Source organism: Fundulus heteroclitus, chromosome 7, assembly GCF_011125445.2.
Source record: "Fundulus heteroclitus isolate FHET01 chromosome 7, MU-UCD_Fhet_4.1, whole genome shotgun sequence".
Lineage (NCBI taxonomy): Eukaryota > Metazoa > Chordata > Actinopteri > Cyprinodontiformes > Fundulidae > Fundulus > Fundulus heteroclitus.
This window is the reverse complement of record NC_046367.1, coordinates 2,648,607-2,665,939: the sequence shown is the minus strand read 5'-3', so window position 1 is coordinate 2,665,939 and position 17,333 is coordinate 2,648,607. Positions and strand designations below refer to the sequence as shown.

The following is a 17,333-nucleotide window of genomic DNA, read 5'->3' as shown; positions in this document are numbered from 1 at the left end:
TCGCATCAGCAGAAACGCGAGGTCCGTGTCAGCCTAGCAGCCTTCTTTTTCCTTTTAGCTCTCGCCATTCGGAAAAAGCTTGCCCAATGTTCACCCGTGTACGACTCCTCTCTCTCTCTGTCCAGAGCCCTTTTCCTCTTTATTGCCTGCTCCGACATGGGCTTTCGCTGTTTTTTCCGCCATGATAACTGCACAAATATCGCCACTGCTCTAGGAATGACCATGCCTTTCACTGGGGGCGTGTAGCAGTTCTCGCCGTAAAGCAAGACCGACTCTCGCGATGCACCAGACTTCTGAGCCTGCGGGTGCGACCCGAGGGCTCCTGCAATTGCAAGTACGGTATTTCCCCTACAGACTACCAGGGCGGCCGAGAAAACCTTTGTTCGAGCTGAAATGACTCATTTAATCATCCAAAACGGTATGGAACACAATTAACTGAAAAATGTTGCATTTTATGCCTTTAAGGTCCCGCGGGAACCCTGCCATCACTACTCTCAGATTTTGGGCCTAATCCATGTTTTTTAGCAGAAGCAGCTGAAGCAATGTGCTAACTTTTGATCTCTCCTCTATTGGTCCAAATATTATTACTTCAGTTTTGTTTTTATTCAATTGAAGAAAATTTTGGCACATCCATGCATTGATTTCTTCTAGGCATTTACTCAGTGCTTGAACTGGTTCATCGTCACCTGGTGACATGGTGATGTAGAGCTGTGTGTCGTCTGCATAGCTATGATAGCTGATGTTTTTTATGATCTGTGCTAGAGGGAGCATGTAGATATTGAAGAGGAGGGGACCCAGGATGGACCCTTGGGCAATTTTTGTGATCTCTGATGTAAAGTTACTTATTGACACTAAAAGTCTTTTATGTGGGATTTAAACCAGTGGAGAGCTGTACCAGAGAGGCTGACCTAGTTTTCCAAGCGCTCTAACAGGATGGAGTGATCGACAGTATCAAATGCTGCACTGAGGTCCAACAGAACCAGCACTGTGGTTTTTCCACAGTCTGTATTTATATAGATGTCATTAAACACCTTGATAAGGGCGGTCTCTGTACTGTGGTGAGCACGGAAGCCAGACTGGAAAACGTCAGAGCAACTGGTTATTGTTAAGAAGGTGTTTAATTGGAGGATTTGTTAACCTGTCGACTGTGGCAAATTAGGCACGAGCCTTATTAATGTTTTTGTTGATGATCTCAGAGAAGAAAGATTGCCTTGCATTTTTTAGTTTTGAGTTATATCTGTAAAGTGTCTCTTTATAGATGTCATAGTGAACATGGAGTCTCGTCTTTCTCCACCTGCATTCAGCTTTTCGACACTCCCTTTTTTCACCTCTAACTGCTGAAGCACTTCTCCAAGGAGATTTTTTCTTCCCTGAAGAAACTTTCACTTTAACTGGAGCAATGCAGTCAATGATGTCTGAGACTTTAGAATGAAAGTTATCTACTAGCTCATCTACTGAGTTGCAGCTTAAGGTACAGGTAGCAGAGTAAGCTTGAATAAAAGTTTCCGTGGCATTGTTCTTAAAGATGCGTTTTCTTATGATGTCCGTTTGGCTAAATGAGTCACTGGAAAAAATGCTTTCAAAGGTAACAAAAGTGATCAGATAGGGCAACATCAGTTACATTGACCTTGGAAATGTTTAGACTTTTAGTGATGATTAAGTCTAAAATATGTCCCTGTTTGTGCATTGGCTGTTTAACATGTTGAGTTAAACCAAAGTTTCTAAGTGTGTCACAAAGTTCTTTTGCACTTCTGTCTTCAGGGTTGTCAAAGTGAACGTTGACAACACATATCACAGACAGGAGGTCACTAAGATCATTAAACGTGTTTTTCACCATTCAAAATCTACTAAATCAATTCAACCTTTATCATGTCTTACCTGAGGTACATCCCAATCGCATAGGCACAGAGAAAGGAGTAGTCCATGGCTCCCAACAGCTGTTTGTAGTTGCTTTTATCTAAAATTAAAATAACAATTACTAAAAGCAGTTATGCAGCAAGTGGTTGCTTAATGCTTCATTGAGAAATGCTCTTTCCAACATGACAACCCTTGCTGACACTTTCAGTTTATTTAAAGCCAATGGTCTTTGCTTTGGAACAAAAGCAAAGATGTTCTACAATAAATGCAGAGCTTTCAAATACTGACTTCTAATTGTTGACTTAACAGGTTTACTAGCAACACATTTTATGGATTCTTTACAGTCATGGCCAAAAGTATTGCAAATTATTCAAATGTTAATATTTACAAAGTCTACTGCTTCAGTTTTTATTACGGCAATTTGCATATACTCTAGAATGTTATAAAGAGTGATCAGCGTAACAACAATTAATTGCAAAGTCAATATTTGCCTAGAAAGTGAACTTTATCCCCCAAAACACATTTCAACGTCATTGCAGCCCTGCCTTAAAAGGAGCAGCTAACATGATTTCAGTGATTGCACCATTAACACAGGTGTGGGTGGTGATGAGGACAGGGCTGGAGATCAATCTGTCATGATTAAGTAAGAATGACACCAATGGACACTTTAAAAAGAGGCTGGTGCTTGGCATCATTGTTTCTTTTCTGTGAAAGAAACACGTGCAGTCATCATTGCACTGCACAAAAATGGCCTAACAGGAAAGAGAATCGCAGCTAGAAAGATTGCACCTCAGTCAACAATCTATCGCACCATCAAGAACTTCAAGGAGAGAGGTTCCATTGTTGCCAGAAAGGCTCCAGGGCGCCCAATAAAGACCACCAAGTGCCAGGACTGTCTCTTAAAAGTGTTTCAGCCTGGGGATCGGGCTATCAGCAGTGCAGAGCTTGCTCAAGAATGAATGGCAGCAGGCAGGTGTGCAGAGGTGTGCATCTGCATGCACTGTGAGGCAGAGACTCTTGGAGCAAGGCCTGGTCTCAAGGAGGGCAGCAACGAAGCCACTTCTCTCCAGGAAAAACATCAGGGACAGACTGATATTCTGCAAAAGGTACACGGAGTGGACTGCTGAGGACTGGGGTAAAGTCATTTTCTCTGACGAATCCCCTTTCTGATTGTTTGGGACATCTGGAAAACAGCTTGTTCGGAGAAGACGAGGTGAGCGCTACCACCAGTCTTGTCTCATGCCAACTGTAAAGCATCCTGAAACCATTCATGTGTGGGGTTGCTTCTCAGCCAAGGGAGTCGGCTCTCTTACAGTCTTACCTAAAAACACAGCCATGAATAAAGAATGGTAGCAGAATGTCCTCCGAGAGCAACTTCTCCCAACCGTCCAAGAGCAGTTTGGTGATAAACAATGCCTTTTCCAGCATGATGGAGCACCTTGCCATAAAGCAAAGGTGATATCTAACTGGCTCAGGGAACAAAACAGAGATTTTGGATCCATGGCCTGGAAACTCCCCTGATCTTAATCCCATTGAAAACTTGTGGTCAATCATCAAGAGATGGGTGGAAAAACAAAACCTAGGAATTCTGACAAAATGCAAGCATTGATTGTGCAAGAATGGACTGCTATCAGTCAGGATTTGGTCCAGAAGTTGATTGAGAGCAGGGCCAGGGAGAATTGCAGAGGTCCTGAAGAAGAGGGGTCAACACTGCAAATATTGACTTGCTGCATTAACTCATTCTGTCATTAAAAGCTTTTGTTACTCATAATGATTGCAATTGTATTTCTGCACGTATGTGATGACAACATCTGACATACACACATGAAAACCAGAGGGATAATGTGAGCAGATAATGTGAAATATAATATTTGTGTCATTCTCAATACTTTTGGCCATGACTGTACATTCAAGCAGTTGTCCAACTTTTTCATAGTGTTTTCAGTAAGAAAACTTGCATCTAAAAAAATAACTGCAAAAAAATTGGACTTGTTCCATTATAATGCCCACTGGGTATATTGGACAGTAAAAGAATAAGACTACAGATACAGGTAGGAGAAATGAACAATAACATCTCTTGACAAACTTTGTAGGCATTTCAAAAATCTTCTCAGATGGCAGATAACCCTTACTGTAGCTTATAGCTGCAGCAAGTTCCTGATAAGCTTCTAAAACCGACTAAGCTAAGAAAAAAAAACATTAACAAGTTAAATGTCTCTTGGCTGGGAAAGATCAACGAAAATCTTTTTTTTTTTTTAAAGTAAACTCAGTCACATCTGTGAAAGGGGTCCAAGTCTGACTACTCTGGCTTTTTAAACACAAGTAGTCCGTGGGCCAGAATCTGTAGGACGCTTCCTTAAGAAGTTTCGTATGAACTGTCAGGGGGCAACTTTCTTCCACCGGGAAAAGTTGCTACACATAGCAGTGAACTCAAAACACCAATGTTCCCACGTTTTCACTTGCACATTAATAAGTTATAGCCGATAAAAAATCTAAACTGTGGCGCTCCGGTCCAAGAGGTCACGTGATTCGATTTTTGCTGCTCAGCCAATCAGATCGCTGTATTGTCAGCTGTGCGCGTTCACCAGTTCATCATGGCTGCGCTCGTAAGATGTTTGTATGCATTTTTTTCCAGACGATGAAAGCCCAATAATAGCATTTTCTGGCGCCAGCTGGCTGAGATCTATGGAGGACCAAGTCTTCCATAATTAAAAATAAATACAGAAATAAATAAATGCTCAATAAATAAATATGCATACAATTATGTGCCACCAAAAATATAATAAACAAATAAATGTAGGTAGAAAATAAATTATACAGTGAGACAAAATGTATATATCTCCTTTAATTAGCTACTTTATTTATTAATTACTTATTTTTTTAAGTATTTATTTATGTGCATGTTATAATATTTTTGTCTGTTTTATTCTTTCTTTGTATTTTTTTTGCCCTATTTATTTCTCCGATGCCATTTATTTCTGCCTGTCCTTTTTACATTTCTGTTTGTCCTTTTTACATTTCTGTCTGTCCTTTTTACATTTCTGTTTCTCGTTTTTACATTTCTGTCTGTCCTTTTTACATTTCTGTTTGTCCTTTTTACATTTCTGCCTGTCCTTTTTACATTTCTGTTTGCCGTTTTTACATTTCTGTCTCTCCTTTTTACATTTCTGCCTGTCCTTTTTACATTTCTGTATGCATTTCTGCCTCATTATGCAAATGAGGAGGGGCTGTGTCTTAAGGGCTCCACTTCTTCCCATTGGTTGGTTAGCATTTTTACTGCATCGCTGAATCTACATGGCTTTTCCAAGCACTAAAGAATTGTTAAGTAATGTCAAACTCAGCAGGCAGACGTTCAGTGTCCAACCTCTTAAGGGAAGCTGCTAATAGACTGGAAGAATTAGAACGCTGTACATTTGGGATCTGAAATGTTTTTCGGTGGTTTCAGATTCGGCTTTCCAGATCAATAACTCATCGGCGGATGATTTATTCTACAAAACAGACACCTCTCCGCAACCACCGCATGGCAGACACTGAGCTACAACCATAGTTTACTCAAAACGAGTCTTAGTCCGTGGGCCAGAATCTGTGGGACGTCTCCTTAAAAAGTTTCGTATGAACTGTCAGACGGCAACTTTCTTGCACTTGGATAAGTTGCTACACATAGCAGTGATCTCAAAACACCAATGTTCCCGCGTTTTCACTTGCACATTAAGAAGTTATTGCTGATAAAAAATCTAAACGGTTGCGCTCCGGTCCGAGAGGTCACGTGATTCGATTTTTGCTGCTCAGCCAATCAGATCGCTGTATTGTCAGCTGAGTGCGTTCAATCTGTAAGGTGTAGTGAACATTTGTTTCCAGACGAGGAAAGCCCAATAATAGTATTTTCTGGCGCCAGTTGGCAAAGATCTTGATGGCAAGGAAAAAGAAATAGCCCAGACCATCCATCATCCATTTTCTAACACGCTTATCCCTGCTGGGTTCGGATCGGCGCCGATCTCCGGCTGTCAATGGGCGAGAGGCGGGGTATAAACTGGACAGGTCGCCAGTCCATCGCAGGGCAGAAATAGCCCAGACTTTTTCTCATTTTGCTGTGATATCACCAAGACCTGCTGCGCTAGGATAGCACAGCCAAACGACTTATCCCCGCCAGAATCTGGATCCCCTGCGTCGGGAGCGCATTCAGCTGGAAGAATGAATCCAGTCAACTCCGCCTCATCTCCAACCGGCGTGGAAATGAAGATGTTTTACTTTTCTTAATGAAATATAGCAATGGTGTCGTTACATTATCGTTCAGTTAGTGGGTTAAAACTGAAAATGTAACACTTGTTAGTACGATCGTAGGGATTGCTATGTCGGTTAAAACTCGATTGATCACTCAATATAACACGTTATGAGAAAGTAAACGGCTCTGTTTACTGTCACAAAAATATTAGCTTTGTTATTAGATTGTCGCATGTCTGTCTGCTTAAACCAAAAATCCACCCCCTGAGTCCATCACAGCTGTCTACTTGTTCGTCTTTTTTCTTTTTCTTTTTTGGTAGCTAGACCTGCATGAATAGATCATATAAAGCGGATTTCACGTGTGATCAAATAAACACTGAATAAAGGTACAGCCAAAATTATCAGATTTAATAAGATTTTAATTCAACCAAGAACCATATAGAGATATTAACTATATTAAGAAAACGAGATATGTCGATTTTAAAAACAGAACAATGTATTAGGAGTTTAAAAAAATCAATTTCATTTTATTAGAATGTGATGTTTAAAAATATTTAGACTTCACAAAGCTGAAGGTTAAAACTTTTATTGATTTCAAACACTCTCCTGACGCAGGGGATCCAAATTCTGCAGGGGATAAGTCGTTTGGCTGTGCTATCCTAGTGCAGCAGGTCTTGGTGATATCACAGCAAAATGAGCAAAAGTCTGGGCTATTTCTGCCCTGCGATGGACTGGCGACCTGTCCAGTTTATACCCCGCCTCTCGCCCATTGACAGCCGGAGATCGGCACCGATCCGAACCCAGCAGGGATAAGCGTGTTAGAAAATGGATGATGGATGGTCTGGGCTATTTCTTTTTCCTTGCCATCAAGATCTTTGCCAACTGGCGCCAGAAAATACTATTATTGGGCTTTCCTCGTCTGGAAACAAATGTTCACTACACCTTACAGATTGAACGCACTCAGCTGACAATACAGCGATCTGATTGGCTGAGCAGCAAAAATCGAATCATGTGACCTCTTGGACCGGAGCGCCACAGTTTAGATTTTTTATCGGCTATAACTTCTTAATGTGCAAGTGAAAATGTGGGAACATTGGTGTTTTGAGTTCACTGCTATGTGTAGCAACTTTTCCTGGTGGAAGAAAGTTGCCCACTGACAGTTCATACGAAAAGTCACCCTACAGATTCTGGCCCACGGCCTAAAGGTAAAAAATCTCCAACATAAAAAGCAGAAAAAAACAATAACCCTAAATAACAACAGCAACTTGTCATGATTTTGGTTTTGTCTTGGTTCAGGTTATCCGTTTTATTAGTTAAGTTTCTGCTTTTGGGTAATTTCTTGTTTTGGCTTTGTTTTAGACGTATTGTTCTGCTTAGATTAACTGTTATTTACCTGTCACTTTATCAGCTCAGTTTGTTGTCCCCTCAGCAATAAGTCAGCTCCCTTGCCCTGATTAGTTCCACCTGCTCACTTGTAATTAGTCTTCACTCCTGTTCACCTGCTCACTCCCCTATATAGTCCTGCCACAAACCTCTGCAATCGGCCAGATCAAGTCGAGCCACTTGGTGAGTCTTATCCAGCATTGAATTCTGATAGCACTGTTGATACCGACCCGATTGCCTTTTTGATTCTGATCCAGCCTGATCCCTGAACCTGATTTTCTTGCCCTGTACGATTGATTACCTGTTTCTCTGACCTGGACCTGCCTTGGGATATTTTGAGTTTTGCCTTGTCCTTGTCTGTACTTTTGCCTGTTTTGGACTGCCTTTCGTGTACTGGATTTTGGACTGCCTTTTTGACCATTTGAGCCTTGCCTGTCCCTGTTTATTATTAAATCCTGTTTTTTTTGCTTATACCTCTCTTGTCTGGCTCAATACTGGGTCCTCAATCTCTCGTACGTGACACAACTAAATCATGCCTTTACTCTGATGCATTTGTCACTACGAATCCCAAAATACACACTTTCCATAACAACAGTTGAGTAAATAAATACCAAAAGGCTTCCAGCTGCAATCAGTATCGGCGTGGATTGAAGAGGCAGAGGGCTCTTGGCCACTGCTGCCCAGAGCAACAGTGGCCAGTTCACTGGCAGATGAGCAGTTCTTATGCAGCTCACTCTGTTAAGAGAAGAAAAAGTAGTCAAACAGAAAATACCATCAAATGTTCAAACCAAAGCTCCCTATAAGCATGGGAATCACTGTGTAAAAGACCCTCTTCCTTTTCTAATACACTCCTGATCCTAACATTAAGAGCTGAGAAGAAATAACTTCCAGATCCTAAGTAGATCCTTGTAAGTAGAAACTGCAATTAAGCTGAGACAGGCTGTTCATCTGCTGATCAAACGTTTAAGACCATAAGCATTCAAAGGTCTGAATCTGACCTACATGTAGATTTCAGTCAGGCATTCACATGGACATAACCACCTGATGGCAAAAAGGCAAAAAGCTTCTACTGTGCCAGGATTGCTGAGCTGAACAAGCAACGGCTCTCAGATGGATCCATCACTGCACTTTCATTTTGTAACAGATCCTGAGAAGGCTGGGCCCAAAAAAAAAACAAAAAAACAATGCATCTTCCTGTCTCTAGATCATAAATTCAATTGTTCAAACAGTTATGAACTGTTTTTCCATAATTTAATTTATGTGGATAGCTTATTGTGTTTTGCTCATCATACTGTGTGCAGGTAATCATATTTCCGTGCTGCTGGGCGATCATAAACGGCAAAGAACTGGTTGTAGGTGAGGCAGGCAGTTCCTTGGCCTCCAAGCAGGGGGCACTCAAGGGGCACCGCTCCTGATCCCAAAACTGTAGAGTGACAGCAAGTTATGGATGTATTATATATAAGTTATGCTAAACAAGTAAAGCACTAAAAAGACTCTAAACATACAGCGGGAACAGGACTGGTCAAGGAAGGCTTTCCTCCCTGGCAGTGAGCTCCATTGAGACTGAGAGAGTTTTACTGAAGAAAGATAAAGAGAACTTTTACTGGAAAGTGACCGATATTTTTGTGCAGAAAGAGCGCCGCATGGACTTAATTTATAACTAGAGATAAGACAGCGATAATTATTCATGTTTTGTGTTTGTAATGAAATGTGCTTAATGTGGGTTATAGTTTTTGACTGTGTTACAAATGCAGAAATCCATCAAAACTCATAAACTGTTACCAATCAAATGAGAAATAATTTAGGTTTTTTTCCCCAATCAAAGAATCAATATTTTTCCATGAATTTATTTGGCTCAATCAGTCTCCTTCAGCACTTTGCAATGAGTCTACTCTGTAGAGTGTATATATTTTTAAATCTGACTCTGATGACGTCAGTGCCTCACCAGCTATGAACCCTACCGCACGTCACTGGTGTGCAGACCATTTATCAGTAATGTTGCAAACTCGTCCTTAAGGCACACAGTCTCTTCCTCTTATTTCTTGTTTTCATATTTTTACTTTTGTGTAACTGTACATGCTCTATTTGTCTGTCACTTTGCTGCTGGGACACCTGAATCTCCTCGGTGAGGGATAATAACAGTTATTTCTATTCTATCTTTACCGTGCAGCAATGTTCCCGTGATCTAATGGAAACACTCACATCAAGCATGTCTGTTTATACATCCACACCAGCTCCAGAACCAAAGCCGTACTCAGCTGGAACTTATCCTGACAAAATGTCCCAATTCAGCCAAATAAACTACAAAAGCTTAGAGCAGATCATTCAGCAGCTAAGTTCCTCTTCATGCTGTCTTGATGTTCTACCCACAGCTTTCTTTAAAAAAGTTTTACCTGTCATAGCGTCTGATTTGACTCAGATAATAAACACGTCCCTCCTGTCAGGTGTTTTCCCCCAGTCCCCAAAAACAGCAATTATCAAACCACTGCTGAAAAAGAATAATTTAGACAAACTTCTACTCCAGAACTACAGGCCCATCTCAAACCTCCCCTTTATCAGTAAGATTATTGAAAAAGCTGTATTTCAACAATTAAACGCCTTCTTAACAACGACCAGCCGCTTTGACGTTTTCCAGTCAGGTTTCCGTGCTCACCACAGTACAGAGACCGCCCTTATCAAGGTGTTTAATGACATCCATATAAATACAGACTGTGGAAGAACCACCGTGCTGGTACTATTGGACCTTAGTGCAGCATTTGATACTGTCGATCACTCCATCCTGTTAGAATGCCTGGAGAACTGGGTCGGCCTCTCTGGTACAGCTCTCCACTGGTTTAAATCCTACTTAAAGGACAGGGAATTTTTTGTATCAGTAGGTAACTTTACATCAGAGATGACAAAAATCACATGTGGGGTTCCCCAAGGGTCCATTCTGGGTCCCCTCCTTTTCAATATCTACATGCTCCCTCTAGCCCAGATAATAAAAAACAACAACATCAGCTACCATAACTATGCAGACGACACACAGCTCTACATCACCATGTCACCAGGTGACTATGAACCAGTTCAGGCACTGAGTAAATGCCTAGAAGAAATCAATACGTGGATGTGCCAAAATTTTCTCCAATTGAATAAAAACAAAACTGAAGTAATAATATTTGGACCAATAGAGGAAAGATCAAAAGTTAGCACACAGCTTCAGTCGCTTCAGCTAAAAACCACCAATCAGGCCCGAAATCTGGGAGTAGTGATGGACTCAGACCTGAACCTCCAAAAGCATCTAAAGACAGTTACAAGGTCGGCTTTCTATCACCTGAAGAACATTTCTAGGATTAAAGGACTGATGTCTCAGCAGGATCTAGAAAAACTAATCCATGCGTTTATTTTTAGTCGAATTGATTACTGCAACGGTGTCTTCACAGGTCTGCCTAAAAAGTGGATCAGACAGCTGCAGCTGATCCAGAACGCTGCTGCCCGCATCCTCACTAAGACTAAGAAAGTAGAGCACATAACACCAGTTCTAAAGTCCTTACACTGGCTCCCTGTATCTCAGAGAATAGACTTTAAAATACTTCTGTTAGTCTATAAATCCTTAAATGGCTTAGCTCCTAAATACATCACAGACTTGTTATCAGCGTATAAACCATCCAGACCACTCAGGTCTTCTGACTCCAGCCTGCTCTGCATACCTAGAACCAGAACCAAACATGGAGAAGCAGCATTTAGTTCCTATGCTCCAATTATCTGGAACAAACTTCCAGAAAACTGTAAAAGTGCGGAAAGCCTGAGTTCTTTTAAATCAAGATTAAAAACACATTTGTTTAAAATTGCCTTCAACTGTCCTAGTTAACTGAATCACCACTTTTTTGTTCTATTTTCTATCTATATTTTATTCCTACTTGCTTTTATTCTGTTTTATTTTGCTATATTTTAATCATGTAAAGCACTTTGCATTGTCTTTGTACTGAATTGTGCTATATAAATAAATTTGCCTTGCCTTGCCTTGCCTAGACAAACCCCTGAGGTAATCAACAAAAAGAGTGGAGCTACTCACCACCAAGTGCTATTTTTAAAGCTTTTGGTTCTATTTTGGACCATGGAGTTGAAGTTTTGGAGATGAGTAGGTTGTATGTTATTTTCAATCCATTTTCCGCTATGTTTCGTTTCTACCCAATTCTTTGCTTTGCATTTTGACACTGTTTAAAACCTGCTTATGCTCCAACAGTGGGAAATAAGAAAAAAAAAAGAATTACCTTTACTATGCTGATGGGTTTCCTGGAGAGGTGGAAACTAGTGTAGAGCAAGAAGGTGAGCATAAATGTAAAAGCTCGGTACCTGCAGGAGAAACACAACAAAAAGGAGATGCTGATTACAGATTAATATCATTTCCTCTTGTCCTTATACACTACTAAAAAATAAACTTGGAGTGAAAAGGACAGACGCTAGCAATAACAACATGGGTTGCTCAGAAAGTAAATCTAGATCCAAACTAGTCCAGAAAATTTGTATCAAAGCCTTTAGCTGATCTAAAATGCTGCAGCAAGAGTTCTGGTGAAAGTTAAAGAGAGTTTATCTTTCTTCTGGTTTTGTTTCCCTTCGTTGGCTTCCTGTTAAATCAAAAAATAATTCTAAATTCTCCCTCCCAAATATAAAGCCCTTAATAATCAAGCTCCATCATCAGAGATCTGATTGCCCCATACAACGGAAGACTTAAATCTCAGACTGCAGGTCTACAGGTGGTTCCTATCATCTGCCATTACCCTGTCCAACATAAAGTATTTCTGGATGAACATGTGCTTCTGTGCACTTTTTGTGTCTCTGCTCTGTTTTCTCTAACCCCCACTGAGTCAGGGCAGATGGATGCTCACACTGAGCCTGGTTCTACTGGAGGTTTCTTCCTGTTAAATTAGAGTTTTCCTCTCCACTTGGTTGGTATCGTACAGTAACCCTAGCTGTTAAAACAGGAAGTACCCAAAGGCGTGGCTTTTCATTTTCAGATTTGAGACAGCAAAACTTTTCAGTTTCATTGTTATTAAACAATCCAGAAAATCCACGTTTGGTGTAGATTTGTTTTTTGTCATTTTATCATAAAGTAAAGCGCTACATCAGTAGAGGAAGCTGCTACTTCCACAGCTCTTATTATTACAACGTCCATGATTAGTCCTACCATTGTTCCCTGTTGAAGGTCACCAGCAGACGGATCCCTGGAGGAACAGGAGCCATGACTGATCAAAAGATGTGGCGATCTGGATAAGAGTCGCTGAAATGAGCTCAGCATTCCAAAACAATTCAAACGGATCCGACGGACAGTATTTACATCCACCTAAGGCTGACGAAAGAGGTCCTCTTTATCTCACTGGACTCATTTCTAACAAACTCATGGCTGACACCTGAAAGTAGAGTGCATGAAGCAGATTAGTGAATCCAACACAAAAGCTAAAACTAAGGTGGAAGAAATTACAGAATTATTTGGGGGGGGGGGGGGGATGAATATAGAAAGAATCTTAATTTCTACCAAAATTAATGTCTACAAAATGCTTAACTATTCATGCTGGACTATCCAGCAGCAATAATCCAACATCCAAACAAAAAGGTAGATGACTCTGTTCGCAGCTAGTGAGTCACCCAAGACACGTTTTGTTCTGTGATATTAGTTTCTTTGTAATAAAGCATCATGTAACTTTTAGCCATTAGAAGCACTGGACTTGTGACTTCCTGGTTTAGCGTCCCTGAAGGCCACCGGCAACACTCCACTGTCGCAAAATGATGCTGTATCCCTCCAGGTTTTGAAATCTGATAGCAGACCACTTCGGACCAGCAGATTGAGAAGTTATGGAGTTACTTGTAAAGACAAGGCCAGTTTCACCCTCTAGATTATAACGTGCTAGGTGCTGTATACTGACCAGATATATAATTTATTTTATCTCTAATTAAGCTATTACTTGGGTCAAACCTTACAAGGTGCTGCTTTAATAATCAACCTTTTAAAATATGTTGGTGTATTTGGAAATGACAACAGCTGCAAAAAATAAGAAAAGAAGAGAAAAAAAAACACAACGACTTCATTTTCATCTCTTACTGAAATGGTTCCAACATTCTGTGAACACTTTAGTATCATGGTGGACTAGAACTACACCATAGTAGCCCAGTATTAGTTCTGCCAGGTGTGGAGATCTACTACAGTAAAACCTCTTCCAACAAGCTGAATATATTGTCACCAAGCAAAACATAAATTCATGACAGCCATCAAATATTGCATTCTCATAATCTCATTTTCTGATATTAATACCGTACACACTGCTTTTCTGAAACATTACTGCACATGAAAAATATTTCAATTCACCCAAGTCTCCAGCTTTCTATGTAAATTACAAATATCCTGTCAGAAATACACCAAATGGCTTCTTTAGATCACAAAAGGCTTGTGAATCAGGTACAATTAGCAATGGGTCAATATTGGCCTTTGGTGGTTGAGGTGTGGGCATATTTGAGCCTGTATGAATGTTTTTAACCATGTGGGAAGGATAGAAATGCATTATCAAGTTAAAGTTAAGCATACAGCTCTTGCTTTTAAAAGGGTTTTAAACTGCTGCTGCAGTTGTTCAGGTCTGTGGATGTGTAGTCTAGTGAGAGCCAGAACAGTGACGTAAATGCTGCATTAATATCTTCTACATTGTTATTGTACTTACAATTATCCAAACCCAAGAAAATGGATGCTAACAGGTCCACAAACAGTTTCTAAACTTAGTGTGAACAATAATGTAATGAACAAAAAGCTAGCACTGCTAACAGTTAGTGTGTTTAAGCACCAGGTTGCAAAGTTCACATGCTGATGGAAATATGGCAGAACTGTCTTCATGTCGGCCTGATTGAAGTCCCCAGCAACAATGAAAACATCCCATGGATCTGTGGTTTGTAAGCTACTAATGGAGCTTCCTTGGTATTAACCCTTGGGTGTAAACAGCAGTAAAGATGGTGGTAAATTCCCTTGGCAGGTAGACATGTTCACATTTTAATAGTCAAAAACTCAATGTTCAGAGTAGGGCCACCATCCAGAACACGGAACTGCCAGTCATTCTAAAGTGGAGCCAAACTACAATACTTGAAAGAGAAAAATCAATCATGGCGGATGTTAGTGATCTGAAGCCAGGCTTCGAGGCGTGTACCAACTAAAAAGGGGGCGTGTCAGATGAAGCCCCGCTTCGGAGCTTGTGTTATATTGAGGGAAATCACGTGATCAACAAGAAACGAGGCCTCGCATTACATCTGCCACGTCATTGCTTCATTTTACGTATCATTTCTCAAAATAAAAGTGCAATGAACCCTGTTGCTTCGTGGGTGAGGTCATCTGCCGATGAAGAAACCGTCGAAAATCTGAAACAGTGAAAAAAAAAGTCCTGTTCCTAAATAACAATTAAACCTAAAATCCAGAAATGTCTAAATGTTCTTTTGTTTGATCAGGAGATACATAAGAATCACACATCAAAAGCAGACTAAAAGCCATTGGAAGAGGCAAACTCTATGTGTAACTTAATATTAAGAACCAGAACTCAGAGGAAGACATGATTTAACAAATTCTGTTTTTCAGGAAGCAAGTTTCAAGCTCAAAGTATACAGAGTCTGCCCCAACAATCACTCAATTCCCAATACACTAAAGTAACACATATCTTCATTGTCAAATAAGTCCATGACATAAAATAAAACCCAATACAACCACTGATGGTAAAGGATTAGATTGGCTACAAATCATTTTAATAATTAAAACATGACAATTAAATATGATTTAACTGATTCTCCTCTTACGAAACATGAGTTTGATGAGAACTTTGTGACAATCCAACTAAGTGACATGGCTGTTACAGTTTCACCAGCAGATGTCACTAGTGAGTGATGAATGAAGCATCGAGTAAAGAACCTTGTTCCAAAGCAAAATGTTGGAAAGCTTCATTGCTACATCAGGTTTCATTTGCCCATCACTAGCAGATGTAACATGAAGTGGTCCAAACAGAGTTCTGCGTGGGATTATTTTACACTAACGACAGAAAAGCATTATGCAAAATATTGTAACAAGATAGAAAAATACATGATGCCAAAAGCATGGTTGATAGTGAGGGCTTTTTTCAGGATTATTAGTGTTTCAAATATCTTACTCTCTTGAATTTATGTTTCTATTCAGTGACAGGTTCCTGTTTTGTTATATTTTATAAATATGTCCAAGTTAAATAACTTGTCAGAAAATCACAATTTGTTGCTTATTGAGTCAGTATTTAATACAACTGACAAACTGCTAAAATATAATGATGTGTCTCTTTTAAAATGTATCATATTGTAAAAAGAAAAGCCCTTCATGTTATGGATACTAGAGAAAACTAGGGTTGTTAAAATGGCTGCTTGTTAATCGTTAGTTAAATAAACTTTAGAGCGACTGTTTAAAATAATAAATTGCATCGCGTCTACTACACAATTCAGTAATTTATGTGCGACATAAAAATAGAATTTGCAACAAAAACAGTAGCTGGCTTTAACACAACTTGATGTCTTTCTTGGGGTTATTTATAAAACACAGCGTTAACTTGCTTTCAGTGTCGGTTTTAACTCCAGCGTTTACAGAAACGAGCGACGCTGCAGCTGGAGGGTTGACCGGCGCGTGATGTTCGAGCCTGAGCGGACACGAGGACGCCTGAACCCGGCTAGTGAACCTCATCTAACCACCATGTTCGCTGAGTTTATACAGGGAAGGGCATCTGCTCACACGTCACGCTGCGTGTGGAGCACAAAGCGACACGTCCCGGTTATGTGCTGTATAACCTAGCTTACAAAATGACCCGAACTTGCATCACGTAGAAAAAAACAAGAAAAAAAAAACAAGTGAGAAATACAAAAACGGGTAAAAATCTCCGGGTGTTGTTTGTGTTGATCCTCAGAGTTCAAGATTTAAACAGCAGCTAGCAAAACCACATCAAAGCAGGACTTGCCCGATCAATGCTATTCTTCCCAGAGCAAGTTTCATCACAACACCCCATTTATACTGATCAACTTACCATTTACAACAGAAACTGCGACCGGTTGTTCTCTCAATGGAACACAAGAGCCTCCACTTCCTTGTTGAGTGAAAGCTAGCAGCTGTCACCATCCAACCACTCTGACACAGACGCACTTTGCGACACGACAAAGCGGGGTATGGCACAACCATTTAGCATGCAATACTTGCGCTTGTCCAAAATCACATTTCCCTGCCAGAACAATCATTTTTGCCAAAACAATATTGCCATTTATCATTGTTGTGAACAAATGGCAATATTTCAGATATTACACGCAGTGACAAAAAATATTCTATTCTATTAAAAAAAATGTCATCCCCACCACAAATAACATCATCACTATTCAAATTCACCATTGGCTATTGATTTAGCTCTGTCTGTCTAGATGGCACCACTGAGCTATATTATACACTGGAGTGCTAATAGCATAGACATCACATACGTAGACGGGTCGTTGGGTTCTGCCTATGCTGCGATGCGTCAGAGCGTCCGCCATGTTGAATGTGGCAAATCTGCAGTTACTTAATCACTTTTTAGACACAGGATTTACTTTGTATTCGTAATATTTTTATTTTTGTAATATTACAAGTTTATTTTCGTATCCCTTTATATTCATTCTCCTGAATTTATTCTCGTAAAGATAAAAATAATTAAAATAATCTTACCTGGTCCTATTACTCCAGAAATGAAATAATTCTGCAAACTGACTATTCTGGATGACTATGACGTTTTTCTCATAACATTACCACTTTGATGTTGTTGTTTTTTTTTTGTTTGTTTTTTGTTTTACCTTATTGTCCTAGGTCTTTTTTCTCATATTAGTAATACTCC

The 17,333-nt window shown here is 40.0% G+C and overlaps 1 protein-coding gene across 9 annotated transcripts in view; it reads right to left on the bottom strand.

Annotated features, from left to right (window-relative positions):
* Positions 1–16,669, bottom strand: part of slc37a1 (solute carrier family 37 member 1) — a 141,093-nt gene extending 124,424 nt beyond the window's left edge. For 5 of the 9 annotated variants that reach the window (XR_004931322.1, XR_004931323.1, XM_036138750.1 and 2 more), the window contains exons 1-4: positions 16,503–16,669; positions 11,715–11,796; positions 8,073–8,196; positions 1,879–1,957 (exon numbers count right to left, since the gene is read on the bottom strand). Coding sequence is in view for 7 of the 9 variants with exons in the window: in XM_036138750.1 (XP_035994643.1) it covers positions 1,879–1,957; positions 8,073–8,196; positions 11,715–11,796; positions 16,503–16,654 (437 nt within the window). In the remaining 2 variants the exon portion in view is untranslated. Of the gene's footprint in view, positions 1–1,878; positions 1,958–8,072; positions 8,197–11,714; positions 11,797–12,628; positions 12,852–16,502 lie in introns of all 9 variants that reach the window. The other 4 variants (XM_036138751.1, XM_036138747.1, XM_036138748.1 and 1 more) reach the window with 3 other exon arrangements.
* Positions 16,670–17,333: the final 664 nt, after the last annotated feature.